Below are 17,539 nucleotides of genomic sequence, written 5' to 3'. Positions count from 1 at the left end.
GTTGCACCTAGCAAAGGACTTTAGAATTGGGTAACTAGGTTCCAGTCAAAGCTCAACATCCTTTGATACTAGGCAATTCACTTAATCTACCCATACCTAACACCAAACTGTGTATCTTTGTTTAATGAAACTGGTGCTCATGTAAGCATTCCATTTGCTTTCTGATCATTTCTGTGCTATATGAAATTGCAAAAAAAAAATAATAATAACAAAGATAAGCCTTCCGCATGCTGTAATTGGGCGATGGATTGGGTGATATTTGGCCTACACTGAGCTTTTGTCCCCTCTGACGTCATCTTGGGAGACTTATTTGTTATGAAACTCTGTCATTTCTTCATTTACTGCAGTATCCTCAGTCAAAAATGCTTTCAGTTTTCAACTTGATGCTATTAAGATAGCATTCAGATGTGCCACACTTTTGTCATCAATCGGGATTGTTAGCACTCTAGTAGCTCATTAGAACACTGGTAAAGCTACAGTTGATTGCCAGAGAGTTAACTGGCAGTCTGCTGCTGGTGTTGAAAGTACGTTCCAGTCTGCATATCGCAAATCGGAGTGTTTTAATGAAATAAAGAAGAAATTTGACAACGCATTTAAAATGTGTCCTAATTTTGCTTTCTGTAGAACTAAGCATACTTTCTATGACAAAATAAACCCCCTTATTTTGTTACTCTGAAAAGAAATGTTTTAGATTTGGCTTCGGGACTGCCACACTTTGCCATAAGTAAGACTGGTTTTGCTCTATATGTTCTTTAGAACATTCTGGGAGGCTGCATAAGAATACATGGGAATCAACTGACATAGGCTGCTTCTTTTGGAAGTACATGTTTTACTCACAATGTCAGGCTTTATTCTCACATAGAAAGTGGCAAATTACAGAAAATAGCCTCATTTTAGCTTCTGAAGCACCTTCATAACCTCTGAGAAAATCATGAAAGAAAACCATTTCCTCTCAAACATGTTTCATGAAATCTCAGAAGCTGGTCAACATTTTTCACAAGTTAAAATGACTTTAGAACGCACCACAATTCCTAAAGTTGTACCACCAATAAATGATTTATATTGTGATTAAAATCTGTTATCACTCTTTGTATGTGCTCCTTTTGTGACTCAAAACCCGCACCTCCACCATGCCGAGCTTTCTCATCAATAATTTAGTTGCAAATTCTGCTGTGATGTTATCAAAATGTCATTGGTGTCATGAGTGATGTAATATGATGCAATATGCAGGTTAATTAGCAGCGCATGGGGAGGGCTCGAGTTATAGTTTCCATATGTCATGAGTTATAGTTACTTGAGATAACTATTAGTGGTGAATTTCCTGTGGTTGTCTGCGATTAAAATATTTATCACTGAAAATCGTACCTAATTATTACTATTACTATTATTATTATTATTATTATTATTTTTGTGAGTATCTAGGGTTTTTTAGTGTAAAATAATATTTTGTTATTATACTATACTTAAAGCCAACCTTCCCACTGCGCATGGCCTGCAGCCATGCCGTGCAAAACCAGGTTTGGTCCGCATGCCCTGTACTGCGGCCAGACCCCGTGGCTAAAAGCAGGCAACCAACCCCCTGCAGCACTTGGCGTTTGGCAGTGCTCGCCTTGGGGTTGGCTGTAGGGCCTTCAGCCAGTCCCTGCGTCCAACCTATTACCGCAGACCCAAGGCCTTTTTTTTTTTTGTGGAGGCCGGAGCGATGGCCCCCTTCCCTGTGCAATTAGGGACCTGGGGTCCTCATCTCCTAGGAACAAAAGATATTTTAAAAGGGGAGGGAGGTATATGGCTCCCCTCCCTGAGCTTCAAGGGGCCCAGGGAACCCTATTCCCTAAGGCCATTGCTTTAAATATAGGGTAGGAGGGCCCCCTCACCGAGCCTTCCGAGGCTCTGGGGGACTGTCTTAATTATAGGTGAGTGCCAGAGTGCGGTAGGGGGCCGTGTGGAGAGCCCTGTGCTTCCCAGTCTGCTCCCCACATACTGTGCATGCTGGCATTGCTCCTGCCTGGCAGGAGCAGATATTGCTGCATTTTCCTGGAAAGCAAGAGTAGTCTGTTTACCTGCCCACAGGAGTGTGGGCAGATAAGCTGAAGTCTACTCCCACGTAGTGGGAGCACTTTTAAAGGTCCAGCTTAGTGAGAGCAACCATGCATTTTCTGTCCAGAGCTGAAGTGACAGCCTCCTTGAGAAATCCTCCTTCTTACGTTGGAGGATTAGAACCAATAGGGATGTGCCCCCCTCCCCAGAGGGAGTGGGCACAAGTAGGGTGTAGCCAACCCTCAGGGACAGTAGCCATTGGCTACTGCCCTCTGACCATAACACACCCCTAAATTTAGTATTTAGGGGCGACCCTGAACCCAGCTCTTCAGATTCCTGACGACCTCAAGAAAGGAGGACTGCTGAGCTGAAAACCCTGCAGAGAAGAGAAAGATACACCAACTGACTCGGCCTCAGCCCTACCAGCCCGTCTCCTGCTTCCAAAAGCTGCAAGAGAAAGAAGCAAAGCGTTCTGAAGGACCAGCGACCCCTGAAAAGCCTCCAGGGGACTGCCTGCATCACAGAGGACCAAGAAACTCTCAGTGGACAGTGGACCTGTCCAAAACGATCAAGAAACCAACTTTAAAGGGACTGTCACTTTAGTACAGAAGTGCGAGTCCAACTACTCTGCACGCGACACCCCTGGCCTGTGTCCAGAGAAAGCAACTATCCAGGGAGGACCCTCCAGGCGACTCTGACGTGTCCACCCAGGGCTGACCTGCACGACTACGCCTGCAGAGGAAATCCCCAGACCCCCTCCCACCCCACGACAGCGACAGTCCGGGATGAAGATGCCAGACGCCTGGAGAAGCACTGCACCCGCAGCCCCAAGGCCCGTGAGAAACCGTCCAGCGATGCAGCAATGACTAGCAGGTGGCCCTCACCCTTGCCCAGCCTATGGCTTGCCTGAAAGGCCCCCCCTGTGCCTTGCCTGCAGCGCCTAAGTGACCCCCGGGTCCCTCCATAGAGTTCTATTGAGAACACGATGCCCTGTTGGCACACTGCACCCGGCCACCCCTGTGCTGCTGAGGGTGTGGTTTTTGTGCTTACTTGGGGCCCCTCCAGTACTCATCCAAACCCCCCTGGTCTGCCTTCAGACAACACGGGTACTTACCTGCAAGCAGACTGGAACCGAAGTACCCCCTGTGTTCATAGGCACACATGTTAGTTTGGCTCCTGTTTGCTACTTCTGCACCTGACCTGCCCTGTGTTGCTGGTGCTGGTTGTTTGGGGTTGCCTTGAACCCCCAACGGTGGGCTACCTATGCCCTGGAGGCTGAACCGGTAAGTGTGGTACTTACCTCAGAAACTGTACTTTACTTACCTCCCCCAGGAACTGTTGAAAATTGCAGTGTCCACTTTTAAAATACTTTTTTGCCATTTTAAAGAAAGCTGTGTACAGTACTGATTCTGTTCAAAGTCCTAAGTATTATTATTATGCAAAGTACCTTTCATTTGATGTACTTATTTGCTAAATGAATCTTGTGGTTCTAGAAATAAATTAACAAACTACTTTTTCTATATAAAAACCTACTGGCCTGGAGTTAAGTCATTGAGTGTGTGTTTTCACTTATTGCTTGTGTGTGTACAACAGACACTTAACACTGCCCTCTAATGAGCCTAACTGCTCGACCACACTACCACAAATAGAGCATTAGTATTATCTATTATTGCCTCTGTCAAGCCTCTTGGGGAACCCCTGGACTTTGCACACACTATATATCATTTTAATATAGTATATACAGAGCCAGCTTCCTACAAGAGTTTACAGGGACGTTATAGTTAGGAAATAGAATTTTAAAAAACATAGAAATTCACTTAAAAAACGAAGTTTACCTGGAGGTTTCTTGTTAGGCTCACATTTTAAACGTACAAAACCATAGAAATTCACCTGTTCTGGTTAGTCATGTCAAGTAACTATAACTTGTGCCCTAGGTAACTATAACTCATGCCCCTGCCATGCACAGTTTTTTATACATAATTTTACAGCAAATGTTGCAATGATGTTATCAATATAACTATAATTGTGCCCTAACGTAACTATAACTCGCTACTTCACCATGCACTGCTAATTACCCCACATATTACATAATTCATGACATATTCTATTATCACTGCAACATTTCCAATAAGACTATTGATGAGAAAATGGTGCATGGCTGGGGTGCGAGTTAGTTACTTGAAATGACTATAACTATAATTGCTGAATTTCAGTGGTTTTGTGCAATTAAATTCAGAACCTAACTAGAACGTCCATGTAACTTTTGTTATTTTTTAAGTGTGTGGGTATGTACCCCTGCCAGTTGCCACTGGGTAGTTATAGTTACGACTGCATTTCCATAGGGAATTGATTTTTGTGGGTTTGTTAATAACTTTGGCCCCATTAGACGAACCGTCAGAAAAGTTTTTTTTTTTCTTAAAGTGTTTAAAAAATACAAAAAAGGTCTCTAAAGTGACATACATTAGATGGGCTGGTTCCACTGGCTACTTGCGCCCAGCTTTCCTCTTATCCTTTGTCTCAGGTGCCCCACGTCTCCTGCTGGGGTACAGGTGAGATGTAAGGGAACCAGCCTCACAGATCTTGTAGAGACCCACTGGTCCTGAGATCAGCTTTAAGAGCAGTCCTTAGTCCATTAGGATGTCAGGTGGCTTGTCGTCCGAACTTTCCATGGCGTTGCTTCTGTCCGATTCCAGTGTCCAACTTACTTTCTCTCCATTATGCAAGAGTTTTTAAGTGGGTTAGAAGGATTTAGATGCCGGCTGCCCCTGTCCAATTGCCACATCACAACTTCATCTCTGTCCCAACCATCCTGCACAACTTCATGGGACGGTTGAAGATTGAACTATCAGGTAGTCACTGTCACATCTCTTCTTTGGAACCTCAAATCCACCCCTTGCTTACATCACTGCCAGAGACTCTCACCAAAACCTCAAAGGGGAGCCCCCCCCTCCTGTGTTCGCTCCAGAGATCTGGGCTTCTTCTTTGTTCAGTGGACGTGGGCTGTCTCTGTCCTGGTACAGTGTGGTAACTACTTAACGGATGCAGATTTTCTTTCCTGCCCCTTTATCCTCAGGAGCTGAGTGAGGCACTGTTAATTACTCCTTTTGTGTCCGGAGCAGTGTAATTAACTTGGCCTAGCAAAGTGACAGAAGGCCTGGACTACGATTCTGAGCAGAGCAAGAGAAATATGAAAAACCTGAATGACCAATAAGGTGTATGTGTAAGTGCTTGGGACCTGCATATTCAAACGTGGTGCACATGTTTGGCCATAGTTTGATAACTTACTGGACTTAGTTAGGCCTTTGGCAAATTAAACTGCATTTTAAGGTGGATTTCCCCAGTGTATATAATACAGTGACATGGCATATAAACCAGTAATACTGGCTGACCTTACCTATGAGTGCCCACTAATACTGTAAGACCTATACCAGGTTAACATTTAACTTTGCAGAGTCCTCTCTGCACTCGGCTACCTGTGTGCAGTTACCAGGATGCGCACTGTGATAGTCTCACATGTGCACTACACACATGTATATCTCCACGTGTAACTAGCCCAAGTGTCCCTTACCCTACCTGCGTCACAATAACCTTATCCTAAGAGCTGGAAACTGGTGGTAAACATATGCAGTCTATATACCATGTGATTACTACGATTTAGACTCACCCACAGTAAAAAGTAAAAACACGGTTGATTAAAAAGTAACGAAATTTGGGCGTACTAAGTGGGCGGAACCCTTTTGCAGAACACACACACATAGCTTTGGTGATAAAACCACAAAAACTCTGAAATTTGCTGAAAAAACATTAAAGTGCAGTTATGGTTGCAAAAAGAAACCTAAAAACCACTAACATTCACTAGTTATGTTTAGGTAAACCTACTGTAACTTGTATCCCCATTATTTATTACTTATGCCCTTAAGTCATTACTCCTGAATTTTCATTGCTGGGCCTGATTGGGCCCTCTTCCTCCATGATTCGTTGGTGATATTTTGGCATGTAGCAGTTACCCCTGATATTTGTCTGGGCCCCATGGGACCTTTTGGGGCTGCATTTGGGCATCAGTCACTCTGCCTTCTCCTGGCACCATACACCTCCTCCATTATATACAGAACTGTTCAGGTGCTGATCAAAACCATTCCAGTCCCGAGATGCTCACTGGTTTATCTTCGACAGTCACCAATGGAGATGCCAACACCTGCTCCGCTGATGTCATTGCCACTCAGAGTACCAGGTATCAAAGTCAATGGAAATCTCCTGCAGAGGTCTAAGCGAGTCCCAGAGGAGGAATGGTATAGGGAGGAGCAGCCCCCGGACCAGTAGCACAGAATGCATGATAGCTTTAGCAGAGATTCAGATCTAATCAAATTGCTGGACATTGTCCAGCATGACTCTGATGACTGCGGCGAAGCAGCCAACTTGCTGTTATCACCCTCTTCCTAAACAGGAGTCTACTTGGCTCTGCAAACCGCAAGTGGGCTAGATATTTTCCCTGAGATAGAAATGGAGTGTACCTCAAGGCCAGTCACCCAGAGATGGTCTGTTTGCATGCGGTCTTAAATAAGACTGCTGGTGTACTGAAGCTTCTTGTCCTAAATGTAGAAGCCAGGCTGAATATTCTGACTGTGTCTTGCAACCACCTTCATCATCCTCACAACCACTGTTTCCTTTAAACAGGGTGCTTATGGTTCCAGTAAAGGCAACCTTGGAGCGGTCCATATAAGTCCAATCAGTAAACAGTGTTATAGCCAGATGATAGACTGGCTCCCTGGGAACCAGCTTTTTTTCCTCAGTCCATCCCTCTGGATAAAGTCTAGTGGAGCATACCATGTCCTAGTACTTTCCCTTAAGCCCCACCAGACAGGTAATCAAAGACATTGGAAGCAGTGAGTGTAGGAAGCTGGCTCTGTATATACTGTACCAAAATAAGATATTGCATGCACAGAGTCCAGGGGTTCCCTAGAGGCTCAAAAGAGGCTAAAGTAGATAATACTAATGCTCTCTTTTGTGGTAGTGTGGTCGAGCAGTTAGCCTTATCTGAGGGTAGTGCAAAGCATTTGTTGTACAGATGCAGTCAAGAAATGAGGCACACACTCAATGAATAACTCCAGGGCAAATGTTTTTATGTAACAAAAATATATTTTGTTGCTTTGTTACTAGAACCAGAATATCTTTGTTGCAGGTAAGTACAGTTTAGATAGGTATCAAACAGATATATGAAATGTACTTTGTTTGATTTTTGCAGGTAAAGCAGTTTACAAGTAACAATTTTCAATTTCAAACGTTTCCACAGTGCAATTTTTCCATAGGAGTCAATAGAGTTCTGGGGGGCGAAGTATTAGCACAGTTAAAAGGTAAGTACACAACTTAGAATTCCAGTCTTCAGGGGTTAGGATGTCCACAGGTCAAAGTTTATGCTGACACCAAAGTGTACCACTGGCATTACGGGGCCAGCTGGGTGCAGAGGTGAAAGTTGGCGTTGGATTTACAGTGGAATCCTATGAGGACTGTGGGTGCTCGGTAGAAAGCAGATGCTAGGTAAGTACCTGTGGTTGCAGGGCACAGGCCTCCGTGGTCTAGGTCAGCACCGGGGGACCACAGTTTCACACCAAACACACACCCTCAGATGCTGAGGGGTGGCCAGGTGGAAGGTGCAAACACAGAGCTGGGTGTCCAATGCTTTTCAATAGGGGCCCCCTGGGGGACCCAAAAAAATGCTGCAGACTGGGTCCAGGGGGGCGGTTCTGGGAAACCAAAGGCTGAACAGGTAGGGGTCTTGTTGTAATAATTATCTCAGAAAAGAAGTTGCTTATTTTTTAGTAATTACCGTAAAATGTACTGATATACACAGAGCTCCCTACCTCCTGGGCATATCGCTAATCCAAATAAGTATGCTTTTTAGATCCTAACTCAATTGAAGCACAAATCGAAACAAATGATTTAAAGGAAAGATGAGTTTTACTTTAAACTGTCTTATGTCATCCCACGGATTCTCCCTTTTACTGCCTGAGATAGTCCTGCATCGCCCTTAACCACTCGCCACCTGTCCACAGTGCATTGCAACCAACCCCTCTTTCCTGAGCGGTTGTTACTTGCTAAACATTTCATTCCGCACAATGTAAGGATATGAAACAACTATGTATTGCACAGAAAGTGGAGTACATTGTTAAGGTATGCTGATTACTGAACAGTAATCGTCACTACTCTGATTACCCTTGCTTACTGAATGAGGTTGGCCCAACTACCCCAGGCACAAAATATCTAAGCAGATACAGACCAAAGCTCGCTACCATCCTCCTGTGATAACCACTTCAGGTCCCTCACACACCAGTGACCGTAAAAGGGGCATTCACCCAGAGCACATCTTGACATCCCCTAGCACCAGGGATCGAGGTCACTATCCTAGTTTAGGGAGGGATGTAACTACTAGGACGAGAAAGAGTAGTCACATTAATGAAGATTACTGAAAGTTATTGGCGCATTACCTCCTCAACCCTTCCTTAATCCAGAATCCTGATCCATGAAACCACAAAGCGACCCAGGAAGATTGCACAAGTGAGATCATAGCATCACAGGAGGAATGGAGCCTGGAAGGGCATGCAAAGCAAACCATCTTGGCAGGGGCCAAGAAGCACCCATGGTGATTCCAGCCCATGACAAAACCATAAGAAGCAGCTCAAGGAAAAAGCAACAGGCTAACTTCTCGAGGGCCTAAACGGCCCAGCACAAAGCCATGGAGCTAGTGAGAACACTGTATCAAGCCCTTGCAGTCAGTAGGTGAACCCCAGGACATCCAGCGACAAGAACCAGAAAGAGCGCACCAGACAAAGGACCTGCAGCCCAGGTAGGTAAAAACCAAACAAGGAGCAACTGACACATCCAAGGTGAGGCCACCCTGAAGGGAGACATGATCCAAAAAACAGCACAGAAAGGGGGCACCTCCACTCTGCTCAACAGAGGTGGTGTGCAGACTGGCCTCAGGATGGACTACTTGTACCACTGTCCATCGACTGTGTGCTTACCCGTTTCATTAAAAAAAGATAACACCCAATCATGCCCAAAACCAAGATACATATCCTACACAGAACTTTCTGGACCCCACACCATTTGCCACCCTGAGTCTTAGGGACAATAGTAACTGTTAGAGTTGCAACTCTAAAAATGCAGACCTATGCCATATGTTATACAAATGCCCCTGGTTGTGCAGGTTCTGGACTAACATACACAATGTCATTGATGACCTCTTCCACACTAAACCTTCTTGCTTTCTGTTTGTGGTCCCTTTAACTCCCTACACACTTTTGGACTTCAGAGATGATTTGATGCTCCTGAACTTAATGTTCACTCTGACCCATAAAACTATCTTTAGATCCTGGAAATCACTGGGGAATACCTCAAGAAATACATTGTGGGAATGCCTGTGATACGTTAGGGGTGCACACTCAATTTTGTCCACCCTGTACCCCTAGATCTCGGCCAACAAAACTCTGTGGAATAATCTAGACTGACACCTAGAAATTGTTAACCCCCAGTGCTCTTACACCTGAGGTGTCTCCTAACCACCCCCCAAGATACTCTATGTGCAGCAGCCACTAGGGCTGTGACTGTCATTTATATGCTAATATTGATTGTTCCACTCCAAGCTAACCTACATATGCCTTAACTGTTCATTGTGCAACCCCTCGCTTCCCTCCTTCCCTTCCATTTCATGCCTTTCTTTTCTTTTTTATTCCCGTCTTGTGGTTGGTCAATACAAGATGTATTTGCCTCAATCGGCCTCTTGCTAACTGATTGCCTTAGTCTGTATTATCATTAAGTAATACTTGATCAAGAGTATTATTGTTAACATTCTTACCTCATGCATGTTTGCCAACCGCTTATTTGGTATTCAAATTACAATAAAATCTTTTGGAATAAAAAAGTGTGCCCACAACTGCCAAGAGGCAACTACTTCCAGCAGCACACAGAGCAGGAAGTAGTTGAGGAGAATGGAGGCCCAACAGCAAACAGGAACTCCAACAAAAGGCTAAAGACCAAAGCCACATAACACCTAAAGTAAAGCAGAAGCAAACCAACAGATGCAGAGATGCACAGTGCCACCTAGTGGCTCACAGTAGCGTTGCTATGAAAAGGTTTTTTAGATCCAGTCTGATGCCTGGGGAGTATTCTAAGGTGAGGAACCTGAGGTTGGAGGATCTACCTAGAAAAAAGCATTATTGAGGTAAGTAACTTGTTTGTCTGATGTATGTAATGACGGGTGAGTTGTGTAGATCTTTCACCTCTGATGGAATACTATATCTGCTGTATGTAAATCTGTGTTATGTTCATGTGGTACTTGTTCTGCGTGCCAATGTCCACAAGGGAGACTTACACCACTTGAATTAATGTGTTTACTGTGTGTATGAAACTTGTATTGCTTAAACCTATATGGTAGCTATTTTGTGTTTTAATGAAACTTAAAAAAAAAAAAAAATTCACTGTACAATAGCCAAAAGTATAGGCATTGTACATGTTTATTTAATAAGGTGATCTCAGTGTGATACCTGTTTCACGCAATAGCCTTTGATTTTTATTTATTTTCCTCTTTGACATCCCTTGGGAATTGAGGAGCGCCTGCTCCTGTTCAATGGTATAATTCTCCATTGCTTCACCTCCCTATTACCTTGGCCCCTGTCTAACATCTCTAGGCATATTTTCCAATTTGTGATAGTTACAATCAGGAGAGCCATTGACATACACAATGTTTGTCTTTCTAGGACATCATCCTTCCACACACAGGGTGTTTGTTTATCTGATAGAGACTTCTAGCTGCAGATTCCTTAACGCTGAATTCTCCCCAGGCATCAGACTGGATCCGGAAGATTTTTGTGAGCAGTACCTCTGCTCGCCGGTAGGTGGCATCGATTGGCTTTGCATCCGTCGGCACCTGAAATAATGTCACAGGTCCTATATAAGCATCACCTGGGCACGCCTACATCAGTTTTTCCTCACAACTTTCCAGGCCAGAAGTGCAGCTCCATGAAGAACAGTAACCACTGATGTGTCAGAACTAAGGTCCTGAAAGGGGAGACCCGTCCCCTAGAAATCAGTTCTCAGAGTGTGGAGTATGTGCAGGTCAGTAAGGATTCTGCAGCTAGATATTGGCTCTACCAGATAAGGTGTTATCAAAGGTAAGTGACTTGTCCGTCTTACAGAGACTTCTTACTGCAGATCCCTTACCTTTGAAGAGATACCCAAACAGTATCATCTCGGGGGGTTAGGTCTGCGAACTAAGTTCAAACTAAAGTCCTGCAGGGCCGAACGGGCAAAGTGCCCGTCCCTACAGACCTGACTGTCCAGGCAGCAGTGCTTAATAAATGTGTGCAGAAATGCCCACGTTGCTGCCTGGAAGGTGTCCAGGACTGGAACTCCATGTGCTGATACAGTGGTCGCAGCTTTAGCAAGGGTAGAATGAACGTGCAAGCCCCTTGGGATTGCTATTTGGCCTGTGCATAGCTGATCCTAATGCAGAGTATGGCCCATCTGAAGATGGTCTGCTTCTGCACTGCCCGAACTTTCTTTGCACCCTTATATCTTAGTTGTCATCCAACTGGAACTCTTTTGTATGATCAAGCAAGAACGCCAATGCTCTTTTTGGGTCCTGGCGGTGGAGTCTCCCCTCTTCCTTACAAGGATGCAGGGTGCGTAAAAAGTATACAAGGTGATGGATTGGCCCACATTAAAGGACAGGAACACTTTTGGCAGAACCACTTTTTCTAATGGAATCCTAGCTTCCCAAAGATCCATCACTGCCCTCTCTCCCGCTCTCATCTTGGGAATATCTATTATTATAACTTGCTCTTATCTCCTCTGACTTATCTTCTGTGGCTTCTCAGGAGGGGATGAAAAGAGGCAGATTTACCCTCATGGGCTTGGTTAGTGCTGCTTTGAAGCTGGTGTGTCACTTCAAGGGCCGATGCGCATGTGCTCATTCAGAGACTGCTTTAAAGAAAAAAGGGTCCCTATAACACAAGTCTATAATTGTATTACTTGGAATAAACAGTTATGCCTAGATACAATGTTCATGAAAACAAATAAAATCATATTTATTTAACAAATCAGAAAAATGATGGGTAACAACACAGAAGACACCGAGTTATATACACAAAAGAACTCAGGCAATTAATAAAAATAAAAAAAATCGAAAAAAATATTTTTTTCACAAATCTACAGCAGAAATTCTGCCCTTATGCTAACTACTATATACATTTTATAGTGTCCGAGTGCAAGAGTTGACGACTTTTCGATCCTATAACCAGTGCTTGAAATGGAAAAAGAGAAGTGCCGGTTCTCTCTACCAGAGTACCTGCATTTTTTCTGAGAAGTGCCGGTACTCTCCAATTAAAAGTATCAAGTTTTTCTTGAGAAGTGCACGTACGCTCCCTCTCAAAATAAAAAAAAATATTACCGGTACTCAGTACCGGCCAGTAATTGCCCATTTAAAGCACTGCCTACAACCATAACAGGATCATCATCAGGACATTACAGTTAATGCTTGAGAAAGGTTGCTCAGTGGTAAGAACAAAAAGACTGTCATTTGAATTGGAAGGAGCAATCGTATTAAACCCAAGATGGGGGGAAGGCAATGCTTCAGTTTAACCCAAAGCTGCAACCCAAGGAAAAATTGAAAGAAAGGTCAATATGCAGTATACCCCGGCCTAATGATTATTGGGGGAGGGAGGCGCATCCATACCTATACCCAGAAATAAGGGATATGTTCACTGGAGTAAGTCGGAGGCCAGCCAGTCATAGGGCGACCCTCCATGTGCACATCAGTAGAGGGAGCCGGCGTGCAGTAGTGCTCGGCTACGAGGCTTCGTGGAGGCCGCGGGCACCCCAAGCGCAGAGCAACCTGCTATGTGTGCAGCAATCGTGGAAGTTTGCATGCAGTAGCATTCGGCTGCAAGGCTCAATGATGGTTGCGTGAAAATCCCCGAAACCACCGGGGCGGTGCCGTTGAGTACACAGCTGTTCAATTGCTGCACATCCAACAGGTTGCCCTCCGCCGTGGAGGCCCGTGGCCTTCACGAAGCCTCGTAGCCGAGCAGTAATGCACGCTAGCTCCGTCTACTGATGTACACATGGCTGGTTGCCCCATGACAAGTTTGCCCCCGGCTTTACACCAGTGAATCTATCCCTTGTTACGTATTTTTAGCCCTTGTTCCAGATGTTTTCGATTTTTGTCCCCCATAACTACCCGAGTTCTTTTGTTATATAATGTTGTGTCCTCTATGTTCTGTTACCCACCATTTTGATGATTTGTTAAATAAAAGTGCTTTTATTTGTTCACATGACCATTGCGTTATCCTAGGTAATAAACTTATAGATTTGTGCTATTGGGACCCTCATTCCTTTAAAGCATCATGTGCCCCTGGACTCTCCATATCCATGGAATTCCCTTGTGTTTGTATAAAACTTAATAGCCTATGGCATATTGTGGCACCCAGCCCCCAATTGGTGAAATGTAAGAATTTTACTACCCAATTCTGATATGTAAATGTAAATGTAAATTAGCACTTGTATAGCGCACTACTCACCCGTTAGGGTCTCAAGGCGCTGTACTCATACCGCTATGGAACCCCTCCTGGCTTTTCCCTGTCAGTCGCCCACTCCTGAGCACCCCCAGGGTGAAGCCAGGCATCCAAGCGCTGTTGGGGCCGTTGTGGAGATTAAGCAAGCTATTGCCCAGAGTTGCAGAGTGGGACCCATAAATTAGATTAGGCACCGAGGCGAGAATTATCTGGTCAAGGGGAATTGAGCCCAAGACCTGCCGAAGCGGGACTTGAACCCTGGTCTTGAGCCAGATCTCTGCTTCAGGGTCTGCCGCTCTAACCATTGAGCCACACTTCTCCACCATTGAGCCACACTTCTCCACATATCTGGGAGATATTTTATAACGAGATCGGACGTTTAGAATGGCCATCAGAAAATGTGTTACTCAAGGTAATTTGTTATTTTGAACCCTTTTCTTCCCTCTCCAACTTGGTCGTTAGGGTTCTTACTTTAGGTAGTTAAAAATGAATGAATGAAAAGGAATCGTTTCATTCAGTTATCTTTAGTCTTCTTACTTTAGGTAGAAGATGAATGAATGAAAATGGTTGAATGAATGAAAATGATTTTGTTTAATCAGTCATCTTAAGCCTTCTGACTTTAGGTAGTTGAAAATGGATGAATGAGAAGGAATTTTGAAGAAAAAATGTTTTTACTTTGGTAGAAACTGAAAATATTTTCACGGCAAATTTGTTGTTTGAGCTCTATTTGCAAGAGACCACAGTCTACCATTAGTATGGCTTTGGAGCAAAATGATTAACATAACCATACCCAAATCTGGAGATTTTTCGTGTAACATAATTTTTAGGTTGTTTACAGTAGAACTACACTTATAAATGTCACATATTTTTAAACCGTATTAATGTTTACTTTCTATTATGAGTTGACGGCTTCCAGCGTTTACGGTAACCGCGATAACCCAATTTCTTAAGATAATTGTAAACATCGTTGTGTTTGTTCAATATTGCAGCTGAACCAAACGAGAGCTGAAATGGAGAGGCAGAAGAGTGATTATGAGGAGAAATTGCGTCAAGCAGAAAGTGCTGCACATGTGGACACAGTGGTGCTTTCACAGGTACTTTAATCAAGAAGTACTGTACACATAAGGGTTCTCGCACTAGTATTTCTTTTTATTTGACTTTTATGAGAGACTAACTTTGCTGTCCTACCTTAGTACATTACATTGTGCGCATCCGTCGGTTTTGACATGCAACATTTTTGTAGCTTCTCACATTATACACGGACGTTTATTTATTTTCTTTCAAGTGTTTATGTTAGTCTCACTAATGAATATTGTTTCTGACAGTTGACTTTTGCTCTACACCTCAAGTACTATAGCTTGGAACAAGGTGCCCACTAATATTGGAGTCCCCTTCAAAAAGAAGGTTCGAATAATTGCAACGGTTGAACTCATTACAGAGAAGTATGTTCTTTCAAAGGCAGTACTGAAATATGTGAGGTACGATTTAATGATTTGAATTAGGACTTCAGCCAAAAGCTACAGTGTGGGGGTGGGGGAGGAGCGTGGCATTTGTTGGAAAATTGTCTTTCCTAAGACCTTCAGCATGAATGGTTGTAGAACCATTGTCAATGCTTTTTTCCCGAAAGTGTTCCCATATCTAAATTTTCAGGATTTCACTACCTAAGAATAGCACTTGTAGTTCCACTTAATGAACAGTCTCCTCTCCGTCGAAGGGCAACACACACTATGTATATAATTGAAAGAAGATCGACAGACTAACACCTATTTGGTGAATGAATAGACTACCACCTTAATATGTACTTAATATGTGGGCACCTTAATAGGTGTACTGCCTTATTTACGGCTTCTAAAAATCTATATTTGTCTGTTCCCGGGCACCTTAAATATGTATTTTTTCTCCATCTAAGAAGTGTGATTACATAATCCCTGTACCTAAGAAAGTATGATGAGTGATAATATTAAACTAAACTGGAACAAGGCAGAAATTCTCTGTCCCTATGTCTCCCTTTGGGAGCTCCCCTTCTGTTCAGGTGAACAGGGCCCTCCGCCTACTCTTATTGTCTTAGTAAAAACACTTGGGCAGGGGGTGTGGCTTCGGGCGTCAAGATGGCGATCACACTCCAAGAGTGCTCCAGACACCTCTGTCACCCCCCACCATTAGACTTGGTGTCTCGCCTTCCAGCACCCCTGCCAGCACGACCAAGCCCCCCTTGAGTGCCTTGGGTGGGGATTGAGGCATCCAGAGAACCCGAAGTCAGAGTGGCGGAGCCCGACTAGAAATTCAGGCCTGGCAGGAGTGGCCACGCCGAGAGGTGAGGCACCACAGTTTGTGCGCAAAGACCCGGCTGCTCACAGGGCAGCTGTACAGGACCAGCGACCAACAATACGTGATGCTGTGGGGAGAGGAGGACAGAGGAGCAGTTCGGCTGACTGCAGGGCCACAACGAGGAGAGGACTGGTGAAGTGAGGGTCCGGGCTGGGCACTTCCCTCGCCAGACCCGGAGAAGAGAACAGACCAGGCCGAGTGACTGGGCCGGGTCCCAAACAGGGCGTGGCCCAGACGAGTGGGTGAATGCTGGAGGCCAGAGAGAAGGCTGCTCTGGCATTAGACGGAGGTCAGGCTGCGACGGCGCACCACAGCAGTGAGAGGCGGCCCAGAGCAAAGCCGCATGTGGCACCCCCCCCTCCACCAAAATGCCATGGCCTGGATGGTGCTGGGCAGTGATTGCCATCAACTTAAGAGCGCAAATGGACACCTGTCCGACCTACTGGTGAGTGGCGATGCCCGACCAAGACCATGTACAAAATAAAGCCGTAGGCCCACAGTGACCCCGAAGGAGCTGCTAGCAAGAGAAAAGAAGGCCAGATGAGATGGACTGCCCCCTTCCCTTCATATCAACTGGCTGGTGCACAAAACATTACTCTGCTGGCTGGAACCACAAACCCCTTCCCACCCCCAGGTGTGGCGCGGGGAGCATTTCCCTAAAGAGTGCAAAATAAATACTGGCAAGTGTGAAGCTGAGGTAAAGGAGATTGATCTACAACCTCCTGGTAGTTGGTGGAGGACGCCCAACTAACGGTGCAGTGGCGGAGGAACAGCGCACCAGAGCGTGTGACGCCAGGGTGAATCAGACCTCATAATGGGGAAATCAAGGTTCAGTAGACAGCCACCCATGTCCCAACAGCGTATCGATCAGTTCACTACCCTTTCCTTTGTCCAGTTTCGCGCCAGAGCAGGGACTGGTTGTCCCTGAACTAATGTGGACTGGTTTATGCACATAGGGCACCAAATGTGCCCTTCAAAGTAAACAACTGGCTTGGAGAGGCTACCCCTCCCAAGCCAGTCACACCTATTTCCAAAGGGAGAGAGTGTTAACTCCCTCTCCCAAAGGAAATCTTTTGTTCTACCTTCCTGGACTTGATCAGATCAAGCAGCAGGAGGGCAGAAACCTGTCAGAGGTAGCAGCAGCTGGGCTGCCTGACAAACCCTGTAAGACTGGTGGTAGCAATGCTGGGGGTCCTCCAAGGAGCCCCTAGAGTGCATGGAATCATACTTCCAATACTTGCAACAGAATTGGGGTAGTATTCCTACATGTTTGATACCAAACATGCCCAGGTTCGAAGTTACCGTTATGTAGCTGGACATAGTGACTTATGTCCAATACATATATAAAATGGCATCCCTGCACTCACGAAGTCCAGTAACATGGGGCTGGAGTTCATGGGGGCACCTCTGCTAGTGCAGGGATGCCCTAACACACAGGTACCAGGTACCTGCTCCCTGGGCTGAGAGGGCCTACCATGGGGGTGACTTATAGTGACCTGGTGCAATGGCCTGTAGTGAAACAAGGTGCGTGCACCCGGTTCACGCAGACTACAGTGGCAGGCCTGCAGAACCCTTTACATGGGCTCCCTATGGGTGGCAGAATAACC

The 17,539-nt window shown here is 45.0% G+C and overlaps 1 protein-coding gene across 2 annotated transcripts in view; it reads left to right on the top strand.

The window, feature by feature from the left end:
• Positions 1-17,539, top strand: part of KIF15 (kinesin family member 15) — a 930,781-nt gene that overhangs the window by 505,248 nt on the left and 407,994 nt on the right. For both annotated transcript variants that reach the window (XM_069211483.1, XM_069211481.1), the window contains exon 28: positions 14,594-14,698. In XM_069211483.1, the coding sequence (XP_069067584.1) occupies positions 14,594-14,698 (105 nt within the window). The remainder of the gene's footprint in view (positions 1-14,593; positions 14,699-17,539) is intronic.

Source organism: Pleurodeles waltl, chromosome 10, assembly GCF_031143425.1.
Source record: "Pleurodeles waltl isolate 20211129_DDA chromosome 10, aPleWal1.hap1.20221129, whole genome shotgun sequence".
Taxonomy (NCBI): domain Eukaryota; kingdom Metazoa; phylum Chordata; class Amphibia; order Caudata; family Salamandridae; genus Pleurodeles; species Pleurodeles waltl.
This window is presented reverse-complemented; position numbering and strand designations above follow the sequence as displayed.